This window comes from Erythrolamprus reginae, chromosome Z, assembly GCF_031021105.1.
Source record: "Erythrolamprus reginae isolate rEryReg1 chromosome Z, rEryReg1.hap1, whole genome shotgun sequence".
Lineage (NCBI taxonomy): Eukaryota > Metazoa > Chordata > Lepidosauria > Squamata > Dipsadidae > Erythrolamprus > Erythrolamprus reginae.
In genome coordinates, this window is record NC_091963.1 from 78,932,497 (window position 1) to 78,955,471 (window position 22,975).

Here is a 22,975-nt window from a genome sequence, read left to right on the forward strand (position 1 = left end):
TTTCAAAAGGTGACAGTCGGGCGGCGGCACCCAGCGGAGCGCCATTTTTGCGGGGGGGTGTTTTCTTGCACGCATTAATTGATTTTACATTGTTTCCTATTATGAACTTTTCACCTTATGAACCTCCTCCGGGAACCAATTAAGTTCGTAAGACGAGGTATTACTGTACAAAGAACAGAGAAAATGGTGATAGAATCTCTTTGCTTTTAATATATATTCAACATAATATAATTTAATAATATTTAAAGTACAATGATTACACAGAATTCTGTATCATATAATAGGAAATAATTCAGAATTATCATACAACAATTTCAGAATTATCTGAACAGTTTTTGATGGAATAAGTCAAATAAATCTGAGGATATGTCCATTAAGTTTGGAATTTCCAAAATTTACTTCTATGAAGAGCTGAGCCCTTATTGTTCAAAAATCAATATGTACAAGTAATGTATTGGGAAAGGAGAATAGCTGTTTAAAATATTTTAATATCCTTTAGTGAGTGAATTAGCTGAAATTACAGTGATATCTCATCTTACAAACACCTCGTCATACAAACTTTTCAAGATAAAAACTTTTTGAGGGGAAGGTTCTTACCGGCTCCCTACAAGGAGGCACTTGTGCACCCCCTCCTCAAGAAGCCTTCCCTGGACCCAGCTGTGCTTAATAACTACCATCCAGTCTCCAACATTCCCTTTATGGGGAAGATTGTCGAGAAGGTGGTGTTGCTCCAGCTGTCCTTGGAAGAAGCCGATTATCTAGGTCCTCAGCAGTCAGGATTCAGGCCCGGCTACAGCACAGAAATTGCTTTGGTTGTGCTGATGGATGATCTCTGTCCTCTGTCCTGGTACTTCTTGACCTCTCAGCAGCTTTCGATACCATCGACCATGGTAGCCTTCTGCGCAAGCTAGAGGGGTTGGGAGTGGGAGGCACTGTTCTTCAGTGGTTATCCTCCTACCTCTCTAGTCGGTCGCAGTCGTTGTTAGTGGGGGGGTTCAGAGGTCAACCTCTAGGTCTCTCCCTTGTGGGGTGCCTCTCCTCCCTGCTATTTAATATTACATGAAACCGCTGAGTGAGATAATCCAAGGGTATGGGATGAGGTATCATCAGTATGCTGATAATATCCAGTTATACATCTCCACCCCATGTCCAGTCAGCAAAGCAGTGGAACTGATGTGCCGGTGTCTGGAGGCTGTTGGGGTCTGGATGGGTGTCAACAAGCTGAAACTCAACCCTGACAAGACGGAATGGCTGTGGGTTTTGCCTCCCAAGAACAATTCCATCTGTCCGTCCATTACCCTGGGAGGGGGGGAATTATTGGTCCCCTCAGAGAGGGTCCGCAACTTGGGCGTCCTCCTTGATCCACAGCTGACATTGGAACATCATCTTTCGGCTGTGGCGAGGAGGGCGTGTGCACAGGTTCGCCTGGTGCACCAGTTGCGGCCCTATTTGGACAGGGAGTCATTGCTCACAGTCGCTCATGCCCTCATTACCTTGAGGTTCGACTACTGCAACACTCTTTACATGGGGCTACCTTTGAAAAGTGTTAGGAAACTCCAGATCGTGCAGAATGCGGCTACAAGAGCTATCGTGGGGTTACCTAGATTCTCCCACGTTTCTCCAACACTCCGTGGCCTGCATTGGCTGCCAATTAGTTTCCAGTCCAATTCAAAGTGTTGGTAATGACCTATAAAGCCCTACATGGCATCGGATTAGAATACCTCCGGAACCGCCTTCTGCTGCACGAATCCCAGCAGCCGATAAGGTCCCATAGAGTTAGCCTTCTCCGAGTACCGTCGACTAAATAATGTCGTCTGGCGGGCCCCAGGGGAAGAGTCTTCTCTGTGGCAGCCTCGGCTCTCTGGAATCGACTCCCCACAGAGATCAGAACTGCCCCCACCCTCCTTGTCTTTCGTAAATTGCTTAAGACCCACCTGTATTGCCAGGCATGGGGGAAGTTCCCTAAACTAATTAGATTTAATTTATCTAAACTCTTAACCTTATCTAGATATCAATACAAAAACTTTTCTCAGATTATGGATGGATGGATGGAAGGAAGGAAGGAAGGAAGGAAGGAAGGAAGGAAGGAAGGAAGGAAGGAAGGAAGGACGGACATTCTAAAATACGTACCTGAAATCCTCTCATTTTTTGAAATCTTGCTATTGTGTCACTTATGGTGTATACTCGAACATGGCCGATGTGAAGTTTTCCAGAAGGGTATGGAAACATAGACAGGATGTAATATTTTGGCTTTGATTTCTAAACAAAAAAATTAAAATAAACTTACTTTAAGCAGAAGCTACATAGTATTTTTTTTCTCTTTTTTAAACCCTGTTTACCATATTTTTGGAGTGTAAGACGCACCTTTTTCCTCCCTAAAATAGGGTGAAAATTTGGGTGCGTCTTATACTCTAAATGTTCTGAACCTGGCTAGGATCACCTGACTGTTCCAATAATAAGAGCTTTACAGGCTGGTAATTTTCAAAATAACATTTCTTTTATTTTTCCTTCCACATTGGATCTTACTACAGCTCGGGCATGAAAAAATACATTCAACTCTTACAGACTAAATTACTGTTATACAGTGGTACCTCGAGATACGAGTTTAATTCGTTCCGGACCTGGGCTCTTAAGTCGAGCAGCTCTTATCTCGAACGACTTTTCCCCATAGGAATTAATGTAAATAATTTTAATTGGTTCCAGCCCTCAAAAAACTCACAAAGTTAGTCTAAATTATGCAGAAAGACATGTTTTTAATGAAGAAATGTACATGTACATATAAATGAATAATGAAGTTTCTTTCACTTAACTTGTAAACTTTCTTAAACTTTTAAATTTACATATGTTCAACTTCTCTGCCACCCAATCCTGTAGGACAGAGGTCCCCAACCCTTTTTGCACCAGGGACCGGCTTTAAGCGATCAAGAGAGGAATGGGTGAATGAATGGACGGAGGGTGGGAAGGAAGGAAGGAAAGAGGGAAGGGACAGGAACAGAGGAAGGAAGCAAGGAAACTTATGAAAGGGGAGAGTAAGAGAGGAATGAGTGAAGGGAGGGAGGGAAGAAGGTGGGAAGGAGAAAGAAAAGAAGAAATAGAGGAAGGGAAGGTAAAAGAGAGAAAGAAAAAGAGCAAGAAAGCAAGAAAGAAAGCAAGAAAGAAAAAGAAAGAAAGAAAGAAAGGGGGAAGGGACAGGAACAGAGGAGGGAAGCAAGGAAACTTATGAAAGGGGAGAGTAAGAGAGGAATGAGTGAAGGGAGGGAGGGAGGGAAGAAGGTGGGAAGGAGAAAGAAAAGAAGAAATAGAAGGGAAGGTAAAAGAGAGAAAGAAAAAGAGCAAGAAAGAAAGCTGCAAGCACCCCCCCGAGCCCCCCAGGCCGGCTGCAACCTTTTAAAACACGTGCGCCGCTTCGCAGCTGTCTCCTGAAGCCGAACGCGGAAGTTAGCGTTTGGCTTCAGGAGACAGCTCCTTGGCGTTTGTATCTCGAATTTGGGCTTGTAAGTAGAACAAAAATATCTCTCCCCTCCCAGCTCTTATCTCGAGTTGCTCTTAAGTAGAGCAGCTCTTATGTCGGGGTTCCACTGTAGTTCTTTCTAAATAACAAGCTGTCTACTTCATAACATCTTCTTATGTCAGGTTCACTCTGTTAAAAAGCAGTTTATCATGCAATATAACTCACTTATTCGGAGAGACGACATAAAACACCATCTTTGTTTTCTAGCACTTTGAAGAAAGCGTTCATCTCTTCCGTTGAATTCCGGAAATGATGTAATTAATTAATTTACACACTCTGAATAGCTATTAAAACCTCTTCCCCCCAATTTTATCCTTTCTTTTCTGCAACATTCTGAACTTTGGATTTAACCAATAGCTGTCTTTTACATTCCCATTGTCAGAAGAAACATGACACTGCAAGCTTTCCTCGGAGGGCTGTTCTGTTTCACTTTTCTTACTAGCTTCTCCCACATCTCTTAAATCAGAGTAATTGACAGCTTCTACATCATCCTCGTCCTCTGAATCTGACAATTCCAAAGGATGACAGGGAATACACACAACACTAAATGTAACTCCCCCCAAAGCTTTTTTTTCAACCTTAACTTGGTACTAACAATCTTCCCAGCTCTTATCTTGCAGCTTTCATTGTTCTGCAAAGAATGTTTGCATTCTTTTGCAAATAATATTTTTCTAGCCCTAAGTCTTTCAGGCTTTCTTTAATTGCTCTACTTGCTCCAAATGTTTCTTTCAAGCCCTAATGAGGTGTTAATGATGTTCCCAGTTCTTACCAGCTTGCAAGTTCTTTCATTGTTACTCTCCCCAAATAAGTTTTTTTTAAAAAAAACCCTAACCAGAGAATAATATAATGTGCTGAAGCTGACCAGACTAAGGGCGCTAGCCAGGTAAATATCTGGTAGGCACATTTTTTCCCTATTTTCCTCCCCAAAAACTAAGGAGCATCTTATACTCCCAAAAATATGGTATTTTAAAAACTGCATTTTCTATGTCGAGATAAATTTTAATAACTACAGATTTCTTATAAAATGGATAACAAAATGTTACATACAGCTTTACTTTCACACGATAAATGTTTTTGAGAGTAATAGGAATTCTCACACCTTTCTTAAGAAATCAAATTTAAATTAAGCATTTTTAATTTATAATCTATTGGGATTCATAAGCATTCCGAGTGAATAAATACACTGTGCAATAGCATGTGCAGGCTATATGTAGTGTATATCCTGGCTTATCCCACTGGAGAAAAGAAATATATATGTACTCTAAGTAGAAAAAGATTCAAGAACAAAAGCACTACTTGGCAACAGGGTTTGGAAGAATGAACTGATTTGCCTCAAAGATTGCAATGGAATGCAGAAACAGTCTAAACGGTAGGTACAACTGGCTGTACCAGCCTTCTTGCTACATGGCAGTTCCCTACTTAGGCTCCTGGACCTCAGGAGTCATAACTTCCATGAGCCTGTCCCAGATCACCCAGCACCCGAGTAAGAATAGTGGTTACACAGAATTTAGTGTTCTTGTTGAAACAGTGCCTGTGATCAGGAATTGGTGGGCCTATCTTTGGTCTTCTTGTCAGTCAGATCACAGACAGGTAGTGATGCGTTTTTCCAGAACTATACTCTCCACAGGACCTACTGATGACTAATGGACTTGGATGGCTTTCAAAAGGAACTGGAGGTTATTCTGAAGATATGCTGTGTAACCTTGCTTGAGCTCTTAGAACAGGAAGGTGAATTGAAACTCTGTGTAGGTTTGCATCCATGCAATCTCTACTGACACGTAGATCTGTTTGTCTCACATGATATAGGGAGAAATTGAGAGGGGTGAAACAGATAAAGAGACGTCTAGAGCATTGTTGGGAAAAAACAAGGGATGAATTTGATGAAACACAGTTAAGAGCTGCTATTAAAGTCCACCTCACAGTGATTCAGGCAGCAAAGTGTAAGTACCGTATTTTTTGGTGTATAAGACGCACAGGTTTATAAGACACATCTAGATTTTAGAGGAGGAAAACAAGGAAAAAAGCATTCTGAACCAAATGGTATAGTATTATATAGTTTAATAAAATACCATACTCTCTCTCTTTAAAAGAAAAGAATCAGGTAGAAAGCTAGCCACCCCCATATGAACTCACACCCCAGCCGATCCCAGGTGCCTAGCCTTACTCAGATCTTCCTTACATTGCAAGTAAAGCAATGGAAAAAACCCTACAAAGACTTAGGGTTTGGAAAACATTCTTCTTTGCAGAGAGCAACAGTAAAAGAGCTTGCAAGCGGGTAAAAGCTGGGGACATTGTTAGCACTGGGCTAGGGCTGAAAGAAATTTACTCAGAGCAAGTGCTGGGGAGAGGCAGATATGGCGGGGGTCACGGAACTAGCCGTTCCAGGGGAACGAGGGATCACTGCTTAATAACGATCCCTTGTTTTGGCTCCGTGAACAAAACCTTGGGCACTGGTGATGAGTGTAATTCTGGCCCTGGGCTCAAGCTGCTGCTACGCAATGCGAGGTCGGTGGTAAATAAAGCTCTCCTCATCAGGGATCTGATCCTGGATGAGGAGGCTGACCTGGCATGTATAACTGAAACCTGGCTGGGCCCGGAGGGAGGAGTTCCTCTCTGAAATTTGCCCAGCCGTGTTTCAGATATGGCATCAGCCTCGACCCCAGGGAAGGGGGGGAGGAGTGGCTATTATAGCCAGGGAGAGCCTTTGCCTACGTAGACTCGTTGCTCAAGAGATTGCGGGTTGCGAGTCCCTCCTAGTGAAGTTGGACTTAGGGGTTCAGGTGGACTTGTTACTCACGTACCTGCCTCCCAGCTGCGTGTCAACAGCCCTGCCTGTGCTGCTAGAGGAGGTAGCCGGGCTGGCAGTGGGGTTCCCCAGACTTATTGTCTTGGGGGACTTTAACCTGCCATCACTCGGCGAAACCACTGGACTGGCAGAGGAGTTCATGACAACCATGGACCTGACAGCCATGGACCTGACCCAAGTAGTACAGGGTCCGACTCATGAGTGGGGGCATGCACCCGACATGGTATTCCTCTCTGAGCAATTGAGTAATGGTCTGAGACTAAGGGGCTTAGAAGTATTGCCTTTGTCATGGTCAGACCATTTTCTACTGCAGCTTGACTTCCTGGCTCCAATCCTTCCCTGCAGGGAGGCGGAACCGATTAGGTTGTTCCGCCCCAGATGCCTGATGGATCCAGAGGGTTTTCAGAAGGCGCTTGGAGTTATTCCAGATACAATCGTCCACAGTTCTGCAGAGTCTCTTGCTGAGGCCTGGAACAAGGCTGCAGTGGAGGCTCTTGACCGGATTGCGCCGTTGCGACCTCTCCGCAGCGCTAGACCCCCTAGAGCCCCATGGTTCAACGAGGAGCTCCAGGAGTTGAAACGCCAGAAGAGACGTCTGGAGAAGCGATGGAGGAAGAGTAAGTCCGAATCTGATCGAACACTTGTAAGAGCTCACATTAAGACTTACAAAGTGGCGCTCAAGGCGGTAAGATGTGCGTATCATGCCGCCTTGATTGCATCAGCGGAATCCCACCCAGCCGCTCTGTTTAGGGTGACCCACTCACTTCTTAACCAAGGGGGAGTTGGGGAGCCCTTACAGAGTAGTGCTGAGGATTTTAACACGTTTTTCGCTGATAAAATTGCTCGGATCCGAGCGGACCTCGACTCCATTTGGACAAGGCCATTGGAGCTGTGAGTTCCGCCACCTGCTTATTGGATACGTGTCCCTCCTGGATGGTCCTGGCCAGCAGGAAGGTGACACGGAGCTGGGTCCAGGAGATTGTCAATGTTTCTCTGGGGAGGGGGTCCTTCCCAGATCCCTACAAGGCAGCACTTGTGCGCCCCCTCAAGAAGCCTTCCCTGGACCCAGCCATTCTCAACAACTATCGTCCAGTTTCCAACCTTCCCTTTATGGGGAAGGTTGTTGAGAAGGTGGTGACGATCCAGGTCCAGCAGTCCTTGGAAGAAGCCGATTATCTAGGCCCCCAACAGTCAGGATTCAGGCCCGGCTACAGCACAGAAACTGCTTTGGTCGCGCTGATGGATGATCTCTGGCGGGCCCGGGACAGGGGTTTATTCTCTGTCCTGGTGCTTCTTGACCTCTCAGCGGCTTTCAATACCATCGACCATGGTATCCTTCTGTGCTGGCTGGGAGTGGGAGGCACTGTTCTCCAGTGGTTCTCCTCCTACCTCTCCGGTCGGTCGCAGTCGGTGTTAGTGGGGGGCCAGAGGTCGGCCTCTAGGTTGCTCCCTTGTGGGGTACCTCAGGGGTCGGTCCTCTCCCCCCCTACTATTTAATATCTACATGAAACTGCTGGGGGAGATCATCCAAGGGCATGGGGTGAGGTATCATCAGTATGCAGATGATACCCAGCTTTATATCTCCACCCTTTATCCAGTCAGTGAAGCAGTGGAAGTAATGTGCCGGTGCCTGGAGGCTGTTGGTGTCTGAATGGGTGTCAACAGACTCAAACTCAACCCTGATAAGACGGAGTGGCTGTGGGTTTTGCCTCCCAAGGACAATTCCATCTGTCCGTCCATTACTCTGGGGGGGAAATCACTAACCCCCTCAGAGAGGGTCCACAACTTAGGTGTCCTCCTCGATCCACAGCTCACATTAGAGAAACATCCTTCAGCTGTGGCAAGGGGGGCGTTTGCCCAGGTTCACCTATTTGGACCGGGAGTCACTGCTCACAGTCATTCATGCCCTCATCACCTCGAGGCTCGACTACTGTAACGCTCTCTACATGGGGTTACCTTTGAAAAGGGTTTGGAAACTTCAGATCATGCAAAATGCAGCTGCAAGAGCAATCATGGGCTTTGCTAAGTATGCCCATTGAAGAGTCCGGAGGCAGCTCGGTTAACTGACGGTTCCTTTATTTCAGCTCTTAGTGAAAGTGACTTCAGCTGGAACGCGTCTAAGTTACAGAGGAGAGACGCTCCTTTTATACATTTCAGGCTCCATAGAAGTTGGTTGCGCATTGTAGTCTACCGAGGGGGAAGAATCCGCATTAGAGTTTTGTGTTGTTGCAGAGTTTGGAAAAGAAGTGGCCTCTTGGCGCCTTCCTAAATGGTCGATGTGCCTTTTCCACACTCGGCCATCGTCCAAACGGACAATGTAAGTCTTTGGCGCTGTCTGTTGTACAATTGTTCCTTTAACCAGTTCATTCCCCCATCAAAGTTTTTAGCAAATATATTTTGTCCTAAATACAAGTGTCTTTCAGGATTTACAGCAATATATTCATTTGTACAATACAAAGGATGCAGTCTATCAAGTGGGGATCTAAGTTTTCTCCCCATCAGAATCTCAGCAGGACTTTTTTGGGTGGTAGCGTTAGGGGTGATGTGTTGGGTCAACAAGAATTGGTCAAGGTGTTCTTGCACCTCCTCAGGACCTGACCTGCGCAAGGCTTCTTTTGCCACGCGCACATACCTCTCTGCCAATCCGTTAGCCCATGTGGAGTAAGGCGAGATGAGGGCATGCCTGACCCCCAACTGATCTAAGAACAATTCAAATTGCCTGGCTGTCAATTGGGGACCATTGTCTGACACTAATATGTCAGGACAGCCATGAGAGGCAAAAAGATGGCACAGGGCCTTAATAGTAGCACTCGTTGTGATGTTACTCATGACAATAATCTCGACCCACTTAGAATATGCATCAACAACTATTAAGAAGTATTGAGACCCAACTGGGCCTGCAAAATCGATATGGATTCTGGACCATGGCCCTTTTGGTTGTTCCCAATCCATTGGTGTGGTTTTGGGGGGGGTTTGGTCTCGACTCCTGGCATGGGTCACACTTGGCTACCCATTTTTCAATTTCTGCATTCAACCCAGGCCACCACAAATGTCCCCTGGCTAAACTTTTCATTCTTACGATACCTGGATGCCCCACATGCAAAAGCTTTAAGACTTTATTTCTCAGACTTACAGGAATTATGACTCTGTCTCCCCACAAAAGACATCCTTTTACATAAGACAGTTCAAGTTTCTTGCTTTTAAAATCCTTTAGATCCTCTCCTAGGGTCTCGTTATGCCAACCCCTCAATACGCAATTAATCACCTTTAATAATACCGGGTCTTGTTGAGTGTGTTCAGCTACCTCTTTTGCGGTTGTTATTGGGTTGTCTTCAAGTTCTAAAATCAACACATCTGCAGCCGGGGCTGGATCCTCTACTGTTTCAGTTATGGGGCATCTACTTAACCCATCTGCGTGATTTATGTCTTTCCCTCCTCTATGCCTAAGATCATAATTATATCCTGCTAGAAATATAGCCCATCTAATTAGTCGTGGTGACATGAAAGGAGGTGTGGGTTTATTTGGCGCTAGAAGGCCTAGTAAAGGTTTATGGTCTGTTATTAGCTCGAATTTTCTGCCAAATATGTAATTGTGGAATTTCTTTACACCAGCCACCAAAGCTAATGCCTCTTTGTCTAATTGGCTGTAATTCCTCTCGGTGCTAGACAATGCTCTAGAGAAGTATGCAAGACATGTGCCAGGACACCCCCTACCCCATACGGGGAAGCATCGCACGTTAGCCTTACCGGTAGCAAAGTGCTATACTGGACTACTACACTCTTAGACGTTAATATTTTTTTTTATTTGTGAGAAAGCTTCGCGCTCAGTTTTCCCCCATGTCCAAGGAGTTCCTTTCTGTAGCAGCCGGTGGAGAGGCTCTGCTGCTGTTGCTTTCTGCTTTAAAAAAACAGAATAGAAATTTAGAAGGCCTAAAAATGCCTGTAACTCCGTCTTATTTTGAGGTTCAGGGGCTTCTCTGATGGCCTTTATTTTCTCAGGGGGTTGCATGGATGCCTTCTCCATCGATCCTATATCCTAAAAATTCTACACTACTGGTACCCCAAACACACTTGTCTGGTTTGATTTGCAGACCTTTATTCTGTAGCCTAGTTAACACCTCCCTTATTCTTTGGTTTAATTGGGACTGACTTTCCCCTGAGATCAAGATGTCGTCAAAATAAGGGATAGTGCCTTTTATACCTGCCAGCAACCGCTCCATAAGGCTCTGAAAGATGCCAGGGGCCACGCTCACCCCGAACTGCAGCCTTGTGCATTTAAAAGCACCTCTATGTGTAACAATCATCTGTGCGAGGGCGGTGGGCCCATCGACAGGTAGCTGTTGATAAGCTTGCGCCAAATCAATCTTGGCGAAGACTTTCCCTTCCCCCAGGGAATGAAGCAATTGTTGAACAACTGTAATAGGGTAGGGATGGTGTTGTAGGGCCTTATTGAGCGTCGACTTGTAGTCAGCGCAAACTCTCAGTGAGCCATCAGGCTTCAAAGGTGTGACTATAGGAGTTTCCCAAGGGGCTTGGTCAACCGGAACCAAGATGCCCTGACTTATAAGTTTGTCCAGTTGAAGATCTAGTTTTGGGAGGAGAGGTAGGGGAACCCTACGAGGCTTGAGCCGGACAGGGGGATCTTTAGGGTCGATAGAAAAAGAGATAGGTGGGCCATTGTAAGAGCCCAAGGTGGAGCTAAATACATCAGGAAACTCCTTCAAGAAATTAGGAATACCATTTGTTTTGATATGGTAAATACCAGATATTTCAATACCCAGGGGAGCCATCCATTGTAACCCTAATAGGGAGTGCCTAGCTTCTGAGACCACAATTAAAGGAAGTATACATTTTACAGTTTTGAACAAAATTGGTACATCAATTTTACCCAATACAGGAATAATTCCCCCTTGAAAATCCTTAATAACCAAAGCAGTAGGTATAAGAGCAGCTTGGGTGAGATGAGGCATATACAATTTTAGTTTCTCCCAAGGCATTATTGTAAATTTTGAACCAGTGTCTAGTTCCATCTGGCATGGCTTTTTGTTAAGGAGCAGTGAAATTACAATTTTGCCCCTGTCATTTGTTACCGTGCTATTGATGGAATAGTTTATGTTACCTCGTGCGTAGTCGCGGTTGATGTTGGAGTAGTTTCTTTGGCTGAAAAACCGAGGACTTCGGTGGTTGCGCGGCTGGGCTGGTAGGTTCTGAAAACGAGGCAGACGCTGGGTAGAGAATGAGTCTTCTGGCATGGGGGCTCTGCAGGCTTCGGCGATGTGCCCCCGGCGGTTGCAGCGGCGGCAGATTGCGTCCCGGAAAGGGCACCGTTGGCGCGGATGGTTTCCTCGGCAGCCAGAGCAAGGGACGACGGGGCGAGGTTGCCTCATTGGTCTCGAGTGGTCCTGTTGGAGCAGGAAACAGCTGTCTTCAAAGGTGGCAGGTTGACTGAGGTCGTCTGGAGACTCGGCGCGGGAAGTTTGAGAGTCGATCTGAGCGACGACTTCCTGCTTGTCATTCTTCTTGAGTTCCTTGGCAGCAGCTTCGGCGACTTCTGCCGTTTGTGCCAGTTTGATGACAGTTTGCAGAGAAGGCTCATCTTCCGTGAGGAGCTTATTTCTAACAGTGGCATTCTTCATGCCGAAAATGAGGGCATCTATCAGGCGAGCTTCTGGGTTGTCAAATTTGCACTTTGACAGCACTGTGCGAAGACGGGTGGCATACTGGTTGATTGATTCTGTGTCGAGCTGGCCCATTCGTGAGAATTGATGCCGGAAAACGATGGCAGGTTTGGTGGGCTTGAAATGGGCGGCGAGCTTGGTTTTCAAGGCGTCCCAAGCGACGGAGTTTGCCAGTAGCGGATCTGTCAAAGTCTGGGCGAGATCGTACATCTCCGAGCCGCAGTAGTTCAGGAAGATCGCTCTCTTTCGGTCGCTGTCGGCGTCTCTCATCCCCGCAGCTTCGAGGAAGATCTCCAATTTTGAGATGTAGCCGTCCCAGGTGGACTTCTCCGGGTCAAAGAAATCAGGAGCTCTTCCGACAGGCAAGTTGTCCATGGTGGAGAGCGTAGGTTCGTCCGTCCGACGTCGCCAGTGAAGAGTCCGGAGGCAGCTCGGTTAACTGATGGTTCCTTTATTTCAGCTCTTAGTGAAAGTGACTTCAGCTGGAACGCGTCTAAGTTACAGAGGAGAGACGCTCCTTTTATACATTTCAGGCTCCCGCCAAAACTGAACTGTCAGCGCCTTAGCCAATCAGGCGCGACTACTATTTTTAACTATTTTACATGGAGACAGCTATTTACATAGAGACTCAACACCCATGTTACTGCAACACTCCGCAGTCTGCATTGGTTGCCGATCGGTTTCTGGTCACAATTCAAAGTGTTGATTATGACTTATAAAGCCCTTCGAGGCATCGGACCAGAATATCTCCAGGACCGCCTTCTGCTACACGAATCCCAGTGACCAGTTAGGTCCCACAGAGTTGACCTTCTCTGGGTCCCGTCGACTAAACAATGCCGTCTGGCGGGACCCAGGGGAAGAGCCTTTTCTGTGGCGGCCCCGACCCTCTGGAACCAACTCCCCCCAGAGATCAGAGTTGCCCCCACCCTCCTAGCCTTTCATAAGCTCCTTAAAACCCACCTCTGTCGTCAGGCATGGGGGAATTGAGATATCCCCGCCCCCTAGGCTTATAAAATTTATGCATGGTATGTCTGTGTGTATGATTGGTTTCTTAAATAAGGATTTTTAAATTAACTTAAATATTAGATTTGTTCATATTGTTTCCCTATTGTTGTTAGCCTCCCCAGTCTACGGAGAGGGGCAGCATACAAATCTAATGAATAAATAAATAAGTTAGAGTAATGAAACAAATCCTGCAAAGACTTAGGGCTTGAAAACATTATTCATAGAGAGTAACAATAAAATAGTTTGGGTACATTAATAGGTTAGTGCTGCAAAGAAATATCTGGAGCAAGTAAAGAATGAAACAACCCCACCCCCCCTACAAAGGCAGGGTTTGGAATAAATTCTTGGCAGAGATTAACAATGAAAGAGCTTGCAAGTGGTAAGAGTTGGAAACATCTTGGTTAGGGCTGGGGGAAAAATATCTGGAGCAAGTAAAGCAATGAAAAAAAATTCCTACAAAGACAAGGTTTTGAAAACATTCTTGGCAGAGATTAACAGTGAAAGAGTTTACAAGCCAGTAAGAGCTGGGAACCTTGTTAGCACCTGGTTCGAGCTAGTAAGAAACTTATTTGCAGCAAGTTAGAGTAATGAAACAAACCCTGCAAAGACTTAGGGCTTGAAAACATTCTTCATAGAGAGAAACGATGAAAGAGCCTGCAAGGGAGGAGCTGGGAAGATCATTCATTAGGGCTGGGGGGGAAAGCTACATTCAGTGTATAAGCTGCACCCTAACTATCAGCCTATTTTAGGAAGGAAAAAGGTGTGTCTTTTACACCAAAAAATATGGTACTTCTCTGCACTAATCACACCTGCAAATAATTGGTCAGTGACCCTCTTTAGAGTGAGTCGTCTCTCCTGGTGAAGGGGAACACAGAAGTCCACCTGATGGGGCACACTGAGGAATTTGCTGATTTTCTGAAAAACAAAATTGCCTGGCGCATTCTCATTTAAATGAGTGTTGTTGCTGATCGAATTGAGGCATATAGGACAGGTTCTTGCCCAGGTTTCTGAATAGTTGATTTTTTTGCTCCTGAAAAGTACACAGGATCCTAAGGAATATAAGTGCAAACCATCTGTATTTTAGATCCATGCCCCTCCTGGCTTGTGAAAGCTTCTCAAGAAGTGACATGGAGGTGGTTTCTGGCAATGATTAATGCTTCTTTGTAGGGAGAGGATGTTGCCCATTTAAAGACCCTAATCCAGCCTCTTCACTAAGAACCCATTGCTAAACTTTAGCCTAATCTTTGACCAATCTCCAATCTTCCTTTTCTGGGGAAGAGAAGGTGATTGTGCAGCAGCTCCAGAAGTTTCTGGAAATGGATTATCTAGATCCTTTCCGATCAGGATTCAGGATTAGGTGTGGGATGGAAATAGCATTGATCATACTTTTCTTTTTCTTTTAATCTTTTTTTATTTATTAGACACACATAGCAAAACAGTAAACATTCAAAAAACAAAAAATGGGGCAATTATGGCCCCCTATCTATCATAAGCTATTATTGGATATAATCAAAATATTAACATTTTCCATAGATACTTATATTCATCTATATATATATCATGTTTTAAGTGTCTAGGACATTTCGCTTCCGCCAGTTGGCTGCATCACTTTCTTCTGCAGCCTTTTCTCCCTCACCCTAGTTGTTCAGCCCAGCCCTTACGTCACAAAAAACCACATTCACCCCTGGCCTTTTGGCCACGTGGGACACTTTGCCACCAGCTAATCAGAGCCGTCCTCACAACAAGGTCCTTTGAGAAGGAAAGAATGGGACAGTTTGCCTTCCCTTGAGGTGCTGAATCCTTAAAAAACTAATTTGGTAACGGAGGAGGTCCAATTCCAAGAGAGGTCCGAAGATCCTCTGCGGCACCTAGATGAGTCTCTTTCACACATACACAAACACACACCCACACCCCACTTCGTCTTCAGGGTCCTCAGAAGTGGGGCAGGGAGGAGAAAGAGGAGGAGGTCTAATGATTCTGCCCCATTCCCACAGATAGAGAGATCCAGACACACTTCGGGCATCTAGACAATCTCATGCCTCTTTTCGCCCCCTCCTTCTTCATCATGAGGGTCCCCAGAAATGGGGTGGGGAGGGGGTTTTGGGAGCTCTTTCACAAACACACACACATACCAGTTCTAGTCTAAACCCCTCCTCAAGCATGAGACTGATACAGAATCATAGAGTTAGAGAGGATTTCAGAGGTCATCTAGTCCAAGCCCCTGCTCAAGCATGAAACTGATACAGAATCATAGAGTTGGAGGGGAACTCTGAAGCCATCTAGTCTGAATCCCTCCTCAAGCAGGAGACTGTTACAGAATCATAGAGTTGGAAGGGATCTCAGAAACCCTCTAGTCCAGGAAACAGCAAATCGCGGCTCGCGAGTGCAAGAGCAAGTTTCTGGTTGCCATTTAAATTTGCCGGCCCCTAGTTTGGGCCTCTATGGAGCCATTTTGGAGGGAACGTGACACTTTGCCAGGTTTCAGCTTCAGCGCATATGCACACTAGCCAGCTGATTTTCGACCTTGAAAAAGGCCTTTCATCCTCCGGAGGCAAAAAAAATCACCAAACAAACAAACAAACCAGAAGTTTGGAAAAGGCATTTCTGGTTTGTCATAGTTAGCATCCTTAGCAACCGGGATTGGCAGCGCATGGGGCGCAGAGGTTCCAGCCGTCACTCCCGATCTGGCTTTCCACTCCAAGATAACTGCTGCTGTTTGTGCCCCCTGCCCCGTGCCCCTTCTACCCAGCAACTGCTCTATGACTGTGACTCCATGCGGACAGGCAAGGCCCGGAGGCACAAGATGGGCAGGTAGCAGCTTACTTGGTACAGCGGGTGATTCCATCAGAATCGGCAGCACACAGGGCGAAGAGGATTCAGCCGCCGCTTCCGACCTGGCTCCCTGTGCTCAAGAGGAGGGTGCTGCTCCCTGCTCCTATGCCCCTTCTGCCTGGCAGCCACTCTGTGAGGTGGCTGAAGCTGCAGCAGTGGCTATCTTGGTGTGGAACGCTGGTTCAACAGCAGTGTCCGAAACCTCTGCACCTGCGTGTAGCCAAGCGATGTTCCAAACAATCTGCTAAGCCAGGCGTCGACTTATCTCTCCCTCTCTCTTTCACGTACATGCTTTCTCCCTCTCAAAACAAACCTCCACTTTTCATTGCCTCAATCGAAAGCTGCCAGCCCGCGCTGATGTTGCTACTCATCTGGTGCAGCGTCCGCTCAATAGGTTCTCAGCCAGGTAAGCCACTTTGCACTCCATGGTCTCGGGTGGCCATGAGTGGAATTGCGCGGATCAAAAATGGCTCTTTAGCAAACCCCGAGACAATCGAAGATCTGTTTAGCCCCAAACAGGATTGGAAGCCGTGGGAGTATTGAACAGCAGGCACACTATGCTGGCTCGCTCCCTCCCTCCATAGGGATCAGATCCACCCCTCCCCCAAGTCGGGAATGAAAGTTTTTTAGTGTTTTGGCTGCAGCCTGGAAGGGGAACTGGGCAAGAGTTTCACCTCAACAACAGACTGATGACTTTGAACATGTATGCCAATGCCAAGAGGCAAAATCTGTTTGTCTCCCTCACTCAGACAACCCCCCTTGACAGAGACAGAGAGAGGCAAAGAGAGAGACAGAGATAGAGGCAGAGGGGGAGGGAATGAGAGAGAGAGAGAATGAGAGAGGGAGAAAAGGGAAACAAATGAGAGAAAGGGAGAGAAAGAAATAGGGAGAGAGGGAAAAACAGAAATGAAAGTGAGAGAAATGAGAGCAAAAGTAAAAAAGAAACCAATGAGAGAGAGAAGGGGAAGAGAGAGAGAAGTACACAGAAATGAGAGATACCTGAAGGGAGAGAATGAGAGACAGATTGAGAGAGGGAGGGTGAAAAGAGATTCAGAGAGAGAGGGAGAAAGAGATAGAGATACAGAGGGTGTTCTGGTTTCTGGTAGAAATGTAGCATTTACAAATAACTCTTATTAAATGCATTATTTCATGAATAAAGAAACTCCATTTATTTATCTGCTCTTCCGGAATTCAAACACATTTCATACAGGCACTTTTCCTGTTGGTCCATTATCTCCCTTGACTGCATTTCTCACATTCCTTCTCCTTCTCCACTTAACAAGATTTATTTGCCTAACAGCAGCCCTCACTGTTAATCAACACAGAATACTTTTGCTTACTTGAGAGAGGCAAAGAAAAACCTCCATTTCTCTCTTCGGCAACATTGAAACTCCACCCTTCTTCCCCACTGACCCCCTGATGTGCCAAATACATCACTACAGTATTTAACCCTTAATATCTTCTTCCAGACACATGTTATCTACATTTTTGGGCCCTTCTGAATTTAGGGTTAACCCAGCGAGCGTCTGATTCTCCCTCGCTAGATCCTGAACTCATAGCCCCATCTTGTGGCTGGCCTCCCACCTGTTCTACTACCTGTAACCCCAGGCCCCCCACTAATTCATAATCACTATCTGAATCCGAGTCCTCAATATCTTCATCATTCTCCAACTGACAAGGAGTATGTACAACACCATCCCCCTCCTCAGGGTCCCTCCCCTCCCCTTGAGGAAAATTAGGGTGAGGTTTATCAGGGAAATGAACATGAAAATTAGCAATCAAACCAGGAGCATCAATGTCATGAGCATCCATCCAAACAGTGGAGTCAGACCCACCTCCAGACCATTCCACCTGGTATTGGAGACTGTCCTTGAGCCAACGAGCGTCCCGGATGCTAGTAATGTCCAAGTGTTCTAGTGGAATGCGAAGGGCGGCGTCTGGAAGGGAGGGAGCAGGACCGGCAGGGACCGGGAGTGGGGCCCGAAGTGGAGAGTCAGGGGAGACTGGCAGCAATAGTGAGCGATGAAAAATAGGATGCACCCGCATGGGAGAAGGTAGAGTCAAACGGTATGTGACAGGATTGATGACCTTTTCAACAGGGAAAGTCCCAATAAAACGTTGACCCAGGTTGTATTGATCCAGGTACAGTAATACCTCGTCTTACGAACTTAATTGGCTCCAGGACGAGGTTTGTAAGGTGAAACGTTCGTAAGAGGAAACAATGTTTCCCATAGGAATCAATGGAAAAGCCAATAATGCGTGCAAGACAATTAGGAAAATCCAAAACATTAAGGCTTTAAAAAAAAAAAAAGCTGCCGGCAGACGAAGCTGAGGCGAATGGAGTGGGGGGAGGGACAGTGAGAGGTGGCAAGAGGTGGCAGTCACAACGAAGCAAGGTGAAAAGAGCCTCTCTTGATCTCCATGAGTCCCTCCCGTTTTTTCCCACCCTGTCCTGCACCTTTCTCCTCTCTTGATCTCCATGAGTCCCTCCCGTTTTTTCCCACCCTGTCCTGCTCATTTTCCCCACACCTTTCTCCTCTCTTGATCTCCATGGGTCCCTCCCATTTTTTCCCACCCTGTCCTGCACCTTTTTCCTCTCTTGATCTCCATGAGTCCCTCCCGTTTTTTCCCACCCTGTCCTGCAACTTTCTCTTCTCTTGATCTCCATGAGTCCCTCCCGTTTTTGCCCACCCTGTCCTGCTCATTTTACCCACACCTTTCTCCTCTCTTGAGCTCCATGAGTCTTTTCTTCCCGTTTTTTCCCACCCCAATTTGCTCATCTCCCCCACACCTTTCTCCTCCCTTGAGCTCCTTTTCTTCCTGTTTCCCCCACCCCCTACTCTGCCCATTTTTCCGATCCTGGGATTGCCCTCCTGGGATTTCCCTACAGCATCGCGTTTTTGCGGAAATCAGGTGGGGTTTCCCATGGAGGGGAGCCTCGGGATCCCAGGATCACAAAAACTGGGGCTTGGCTTGCAATGAAAGTCTGGAGGCAGGGCACCCCAGCGGCGGCGGCAGGTTCGTAAGGTGAAAAAAGTTCGTAAGAGGCAAAAAAATTCCGAACCCTGGGTTCGTTTCTCAAAAAGTTCGTATGACGAGGGGTTTGTATCATGAGGTACCACTGTATTTGGTAGAAAGCCAAACTTGATCGCCAACAGTCAATGGGGGAGTGTCTCTGCGGGAGCGGTTGGCAAAGCGTTTGTAGTCTTCTTTGGCTTGAGTTAAGGAACATTGGATGAGTTGGTGAACAGCATGTAACTCGTTGAGAAAATCACCAGCACGTGGAAATGGTGAATCAGCAGGAGTGAGCGGAAATAAGCGGGGATGCAACCCGCAGGTGGCGCAGAACAGTATGGTCTGCGTAAAGGTATGTTCAGAGTTATTAAAGGCAAACTCAGCTACAGAGATATATTTGGACCAATAGTTTTATCTGCCATGAACAAAACAACAGAGGTATTGTTGCAGGATGCCAATAGCTTTTTCGGTGCCCCCATTGGTTTGAGGGAGATGGGTAGATGCCAGGGAAATCTTGACTTGGAGAGAGGTCATGCGTTCTTTCCAAAACTGGGCGGTGAATTGTGGACTGCGATCAGAGACGATGGTGTCGGGTAATCCGTGGAGGCGGAAGATGTTTTGGATAAATAGATGAGCTGTGATTTTGGCTGAAGGAATTTGATGACAAGGGATGAAATGAGCCATCTTGGTTAACATGTCCACTACTGCCCTTGGGAAACAGGTAAGCAGGTGAGGAAGTCCATAGAAATGGTACCCCAGAGTCTTTCAGGTGTAGGTAAAGGTTGCAATAATCCTGGAGGGGGTCCGGTGGCGGCTTTGGCTTGGCGACAATAGATACATGAGTTAACGTAGGTACTGACATCATGGCGGAGTCTGGGCCACCAAAAGGTACGAGAAATGAGGCGTAGGGTTTTGAAGAGGGCAAAACGGCCGGCGGCAGGATTATCGTGACACTGGTTGAGGATGAGACCTTGGAGTGGACCTGCGGGAACATAGAGCAGGTCACGGTAGCAGAGCAAGTCGTCAGCAATGGTCCATGGAGAATCAGGTTCTAGATCTTGTTTCCTTTGGGTGACAAAGGGGTCCTGGAATTGCGCTTGCCAAATTCTTTCGCAAAGATCTACTGCAGTGTGGGCGGCTGCGATCGACGCTACAGGCAGAGTAGTACAAAGTGGCGCAGTTTCATGGTTGTTGGTGTATTCAGGTTTGCGAGAGAGTGCGTCGGCTTGTGTGTTGTCCCACTTAGAAATGTAGGTAATGTGGACGTCAAATCTGGCAAAGAAGAAGGACCATTGGATTTGTCGGTGGCTTAGCTTCCTGGCAGTTTGGAGAAATTTCAAGGTTTTGTGGTCAGTTCTGACCTGTACTTGGTGACGGGCTCCTTCCAGGTGATGTCGCCAGGTTTCAAAAGCAGTCTTGATAGCTAAAAGTTCCTTTTCCCAAATGGTATAGTTCTTTTCGGGAGGTTTTAATTTCCTAGAATAATAGTCACAGGGAAATAAAGGTCTACCGTCTTGGCGTTGTTGGAGAAGTACAGCTCCTACTCCAACGTCGGAGGCGTTGGCTTTGATGATAAATGGACGGTGGGGACACTGCTTCCTGTAAGCTGCGCGTGTGCGCGCTCCAAAATACCCCCCCCCCACGCAGCCTTTTCCTCTTGATTTAAAGCATATGGTAAAAAGCACCCAAATAATAAGAGAAAAAAAACCCCAGCCGTTTGTGTGTGTGTGTGTGTGAACTCTTGAACCATTTCCAATAGCTCACTTGTTATTGGAAATGGTTCAAGAGTTCACACACACACACACACAAGGGGGGAGGGGACAGGGATGGAAAAAGAGAAGATAGTAATAATAGTAATAGATTTTGGTTTTGTTTTATTATTAATTTCTTTTAATAAAAAAAATGAATTTTTTTCTTATTTATTTATTTATTTATACTTCTATGCCGCCAGTCCCAAAGGGACTGTCACTCAGACACTATACTTTTCCACCCACACCGAAAAAAATTAGAGGGAACATTGGGTGGGGATCAGGGTACTGGAGAATAGGTTCTTGCATGAAAGCATTTTTCAGATTAAGAAAGGCTTGTTGTTCTTCGGTGCCCCAGTGGAATGGAACGTTTTTTCTGGAGGAGGCAAGTGAGGGGAGCAATCAAGATGGCGAAGTTAGGGATGAAGGTTCAGTAGTAGTTGACAAAACTGAGAAATCGTTGGACATCTTTGGCTCGAGCTGGTGGTTGCCATGTTTGCAAGGCGTCGAGTTTGTCGGTGTCCATGGCGATACCTTGAGGGGAAATGACATGGCCTAAGAAGTCGATGGCTGTTTGAAAAAATTGGCATTTTTCTAACTTTGCATACAGGTGGTGTTGTCAGAGGCGTTGGAGTACTTGTCATAAGTGGTTTGGTGAGTTTCTGGTGAAGGAGAATATATCAAAATGTCATCAATGTAGACGATCATGAAGTGGTCAATAAGGTCTTTAAAGATGTCATTCATAAAATGTTGGAATACTGCAGGGGCATTGGTAAGTCCAAAAGGCATGACAGTGAATTCAAAATGGCCATAGCGGGTGGCGAAGGCGGTCTTCCATTCATTGCCTTGACGGATGCGAATGAGGTTGTAGGCAGCTCATAAGTCGATTTTGGTGAAATTGGTTGCTGTACGGAGGCGGTCCATGAGTTCCGAGATTAAAGGGAGAGGGTAGCAGTTGCGAATGGTAATGGAATTGAGTTTACGATAGTCACAGCAAAGTCTAAGGTCTCTGGTTTTCTTTTTGACAAAAAGTACTGGGGCGGAGAGTGGTGAAGAGGAGGGTTGGATGAAATCTCTGGCAAGGTTCTAGTCAATAAAGTTTTTTAAGGCGGCTGATTTGGGTTGAGATATTGAATAGAGGTGTCCAGCAGGGAGTTTGGTGTCGGGTAGAGGTCAATGGTACAGTTGTCGTAGGTGGTCTGCTTCTTTCTCATCGAAAACATCGGCGAAGTCAGCAATCTCTGGAGGGAAAGTGCAGGCGAGTCAGGCAGGAAGTGGAGTAGTAAAGGATGGACGGATGTGGTCGACGCATTGTAGACTTGGGAAGGAAATCCGGTTTTGGGACCGCACGATATTGGGATCGTGTGTTCTGAGCCATGCTAAGCCAAGGACCATAGGAAATTGGAGGCCTCTGGTGACATAAAATTGAATAGATTCTTCGTGGTGTTCAATGGCTAAGGTAAGTGCTTGGGTCTGGAATTTGATTGGTCCGGACAAGAGAACTTGGATGTCGATGGTTTCAACAATAATAGGATGTGTGACGGGGCAGAATGGGATGGCATGAGAACGAGCGAAGGTCTCATTCATGAAGTTGGTGGTGGCTCCAGAATCCACTAAGGCAATAGCAGGGAGGGTTTTGGGTGGGTTTTCTAAGTTCACCTTAGTGGCTAAGGTCAGGTGTCTTGACGGTCTCGTTTCCTCTGTCTTATCATTGTCATTTGGTTTGGTGCCTGCCCGGCCAAAGGTTTGCTTTAGGCCAGGTTCTGGTCGTTTCCCGGTAATGTAGCCTGCACCTGAAACACGGGCGTGGTGTTCGAGACTGGAGTGGACGAAGTGAGACGTCTTCTCTGAGGGTAAGTAGTTATTATGTGTCCAGCCTTTCCACAATACATGCATAGGCCTTCCGCTCGACGTTTGGCTCTCTCGGCTTCACTCAGGCGAGGTCTGGCCATACCGAGATCCACTGGTTCCTCTCGAGCGATGACCGCTGGTCGATTTCCCGTGTCTGTTGGTATCTGGAAGGGACGTCTTGGCAAGGAGTTGAAACCGTTGTTTTGCAATCTTTGGCATGGAGTTGGCACTGGTCTGGTTCTCTCTCCAAACTGGTTTTCGTAACTGGCGGCACGGTCCTGGGCAGATGAGAATTTAGTCTCGATGGTCAAACAGGTCTCGTAGAGTTCATTTAACGTGTTAGGCGTTGGTTGGCGTGTCATCTCATGCACAATTCTGGGTTTCAGGCCATCTTGGAAGAGTTCCATAAGGGCTTGCTGACTCCAATTCAAGGGGTGTGACTAGTTTCCGGAAGTTGGAGATATACTCCGAGATGGTCTTATTGCCCATGTGCAATTTGCGTAACTGAGTGATAGCGTTTTGTACATGC

The 22,975-nt window shown here is 46.4% G+C and overlaps 1 protein-coding gene across 1 annotated transcript in view; it reads right to left on the reverse strand.

The window, feature by feature from the left end:
* The window catches only part of LARS2 (leucyl-tRNA synthetase 2, mitochondrial), a 359,496-nt gene that overhangs the window by 307,498 nt on the left and 29,023 nt on the right, over nucleotides 1-22,975 (reverse strand). The window contains exon 3 of the mRNA XM_070728261.1: nucleotides 2,131-2,259. Coding sequence (XP_070584362.1) covers nucleotides 2,131-2,259 — 129 coding nt within the window. The remainder of the gene's footprint in view (nucleotides 1-2,130; nucleotides 2,260-22,975) is intronic.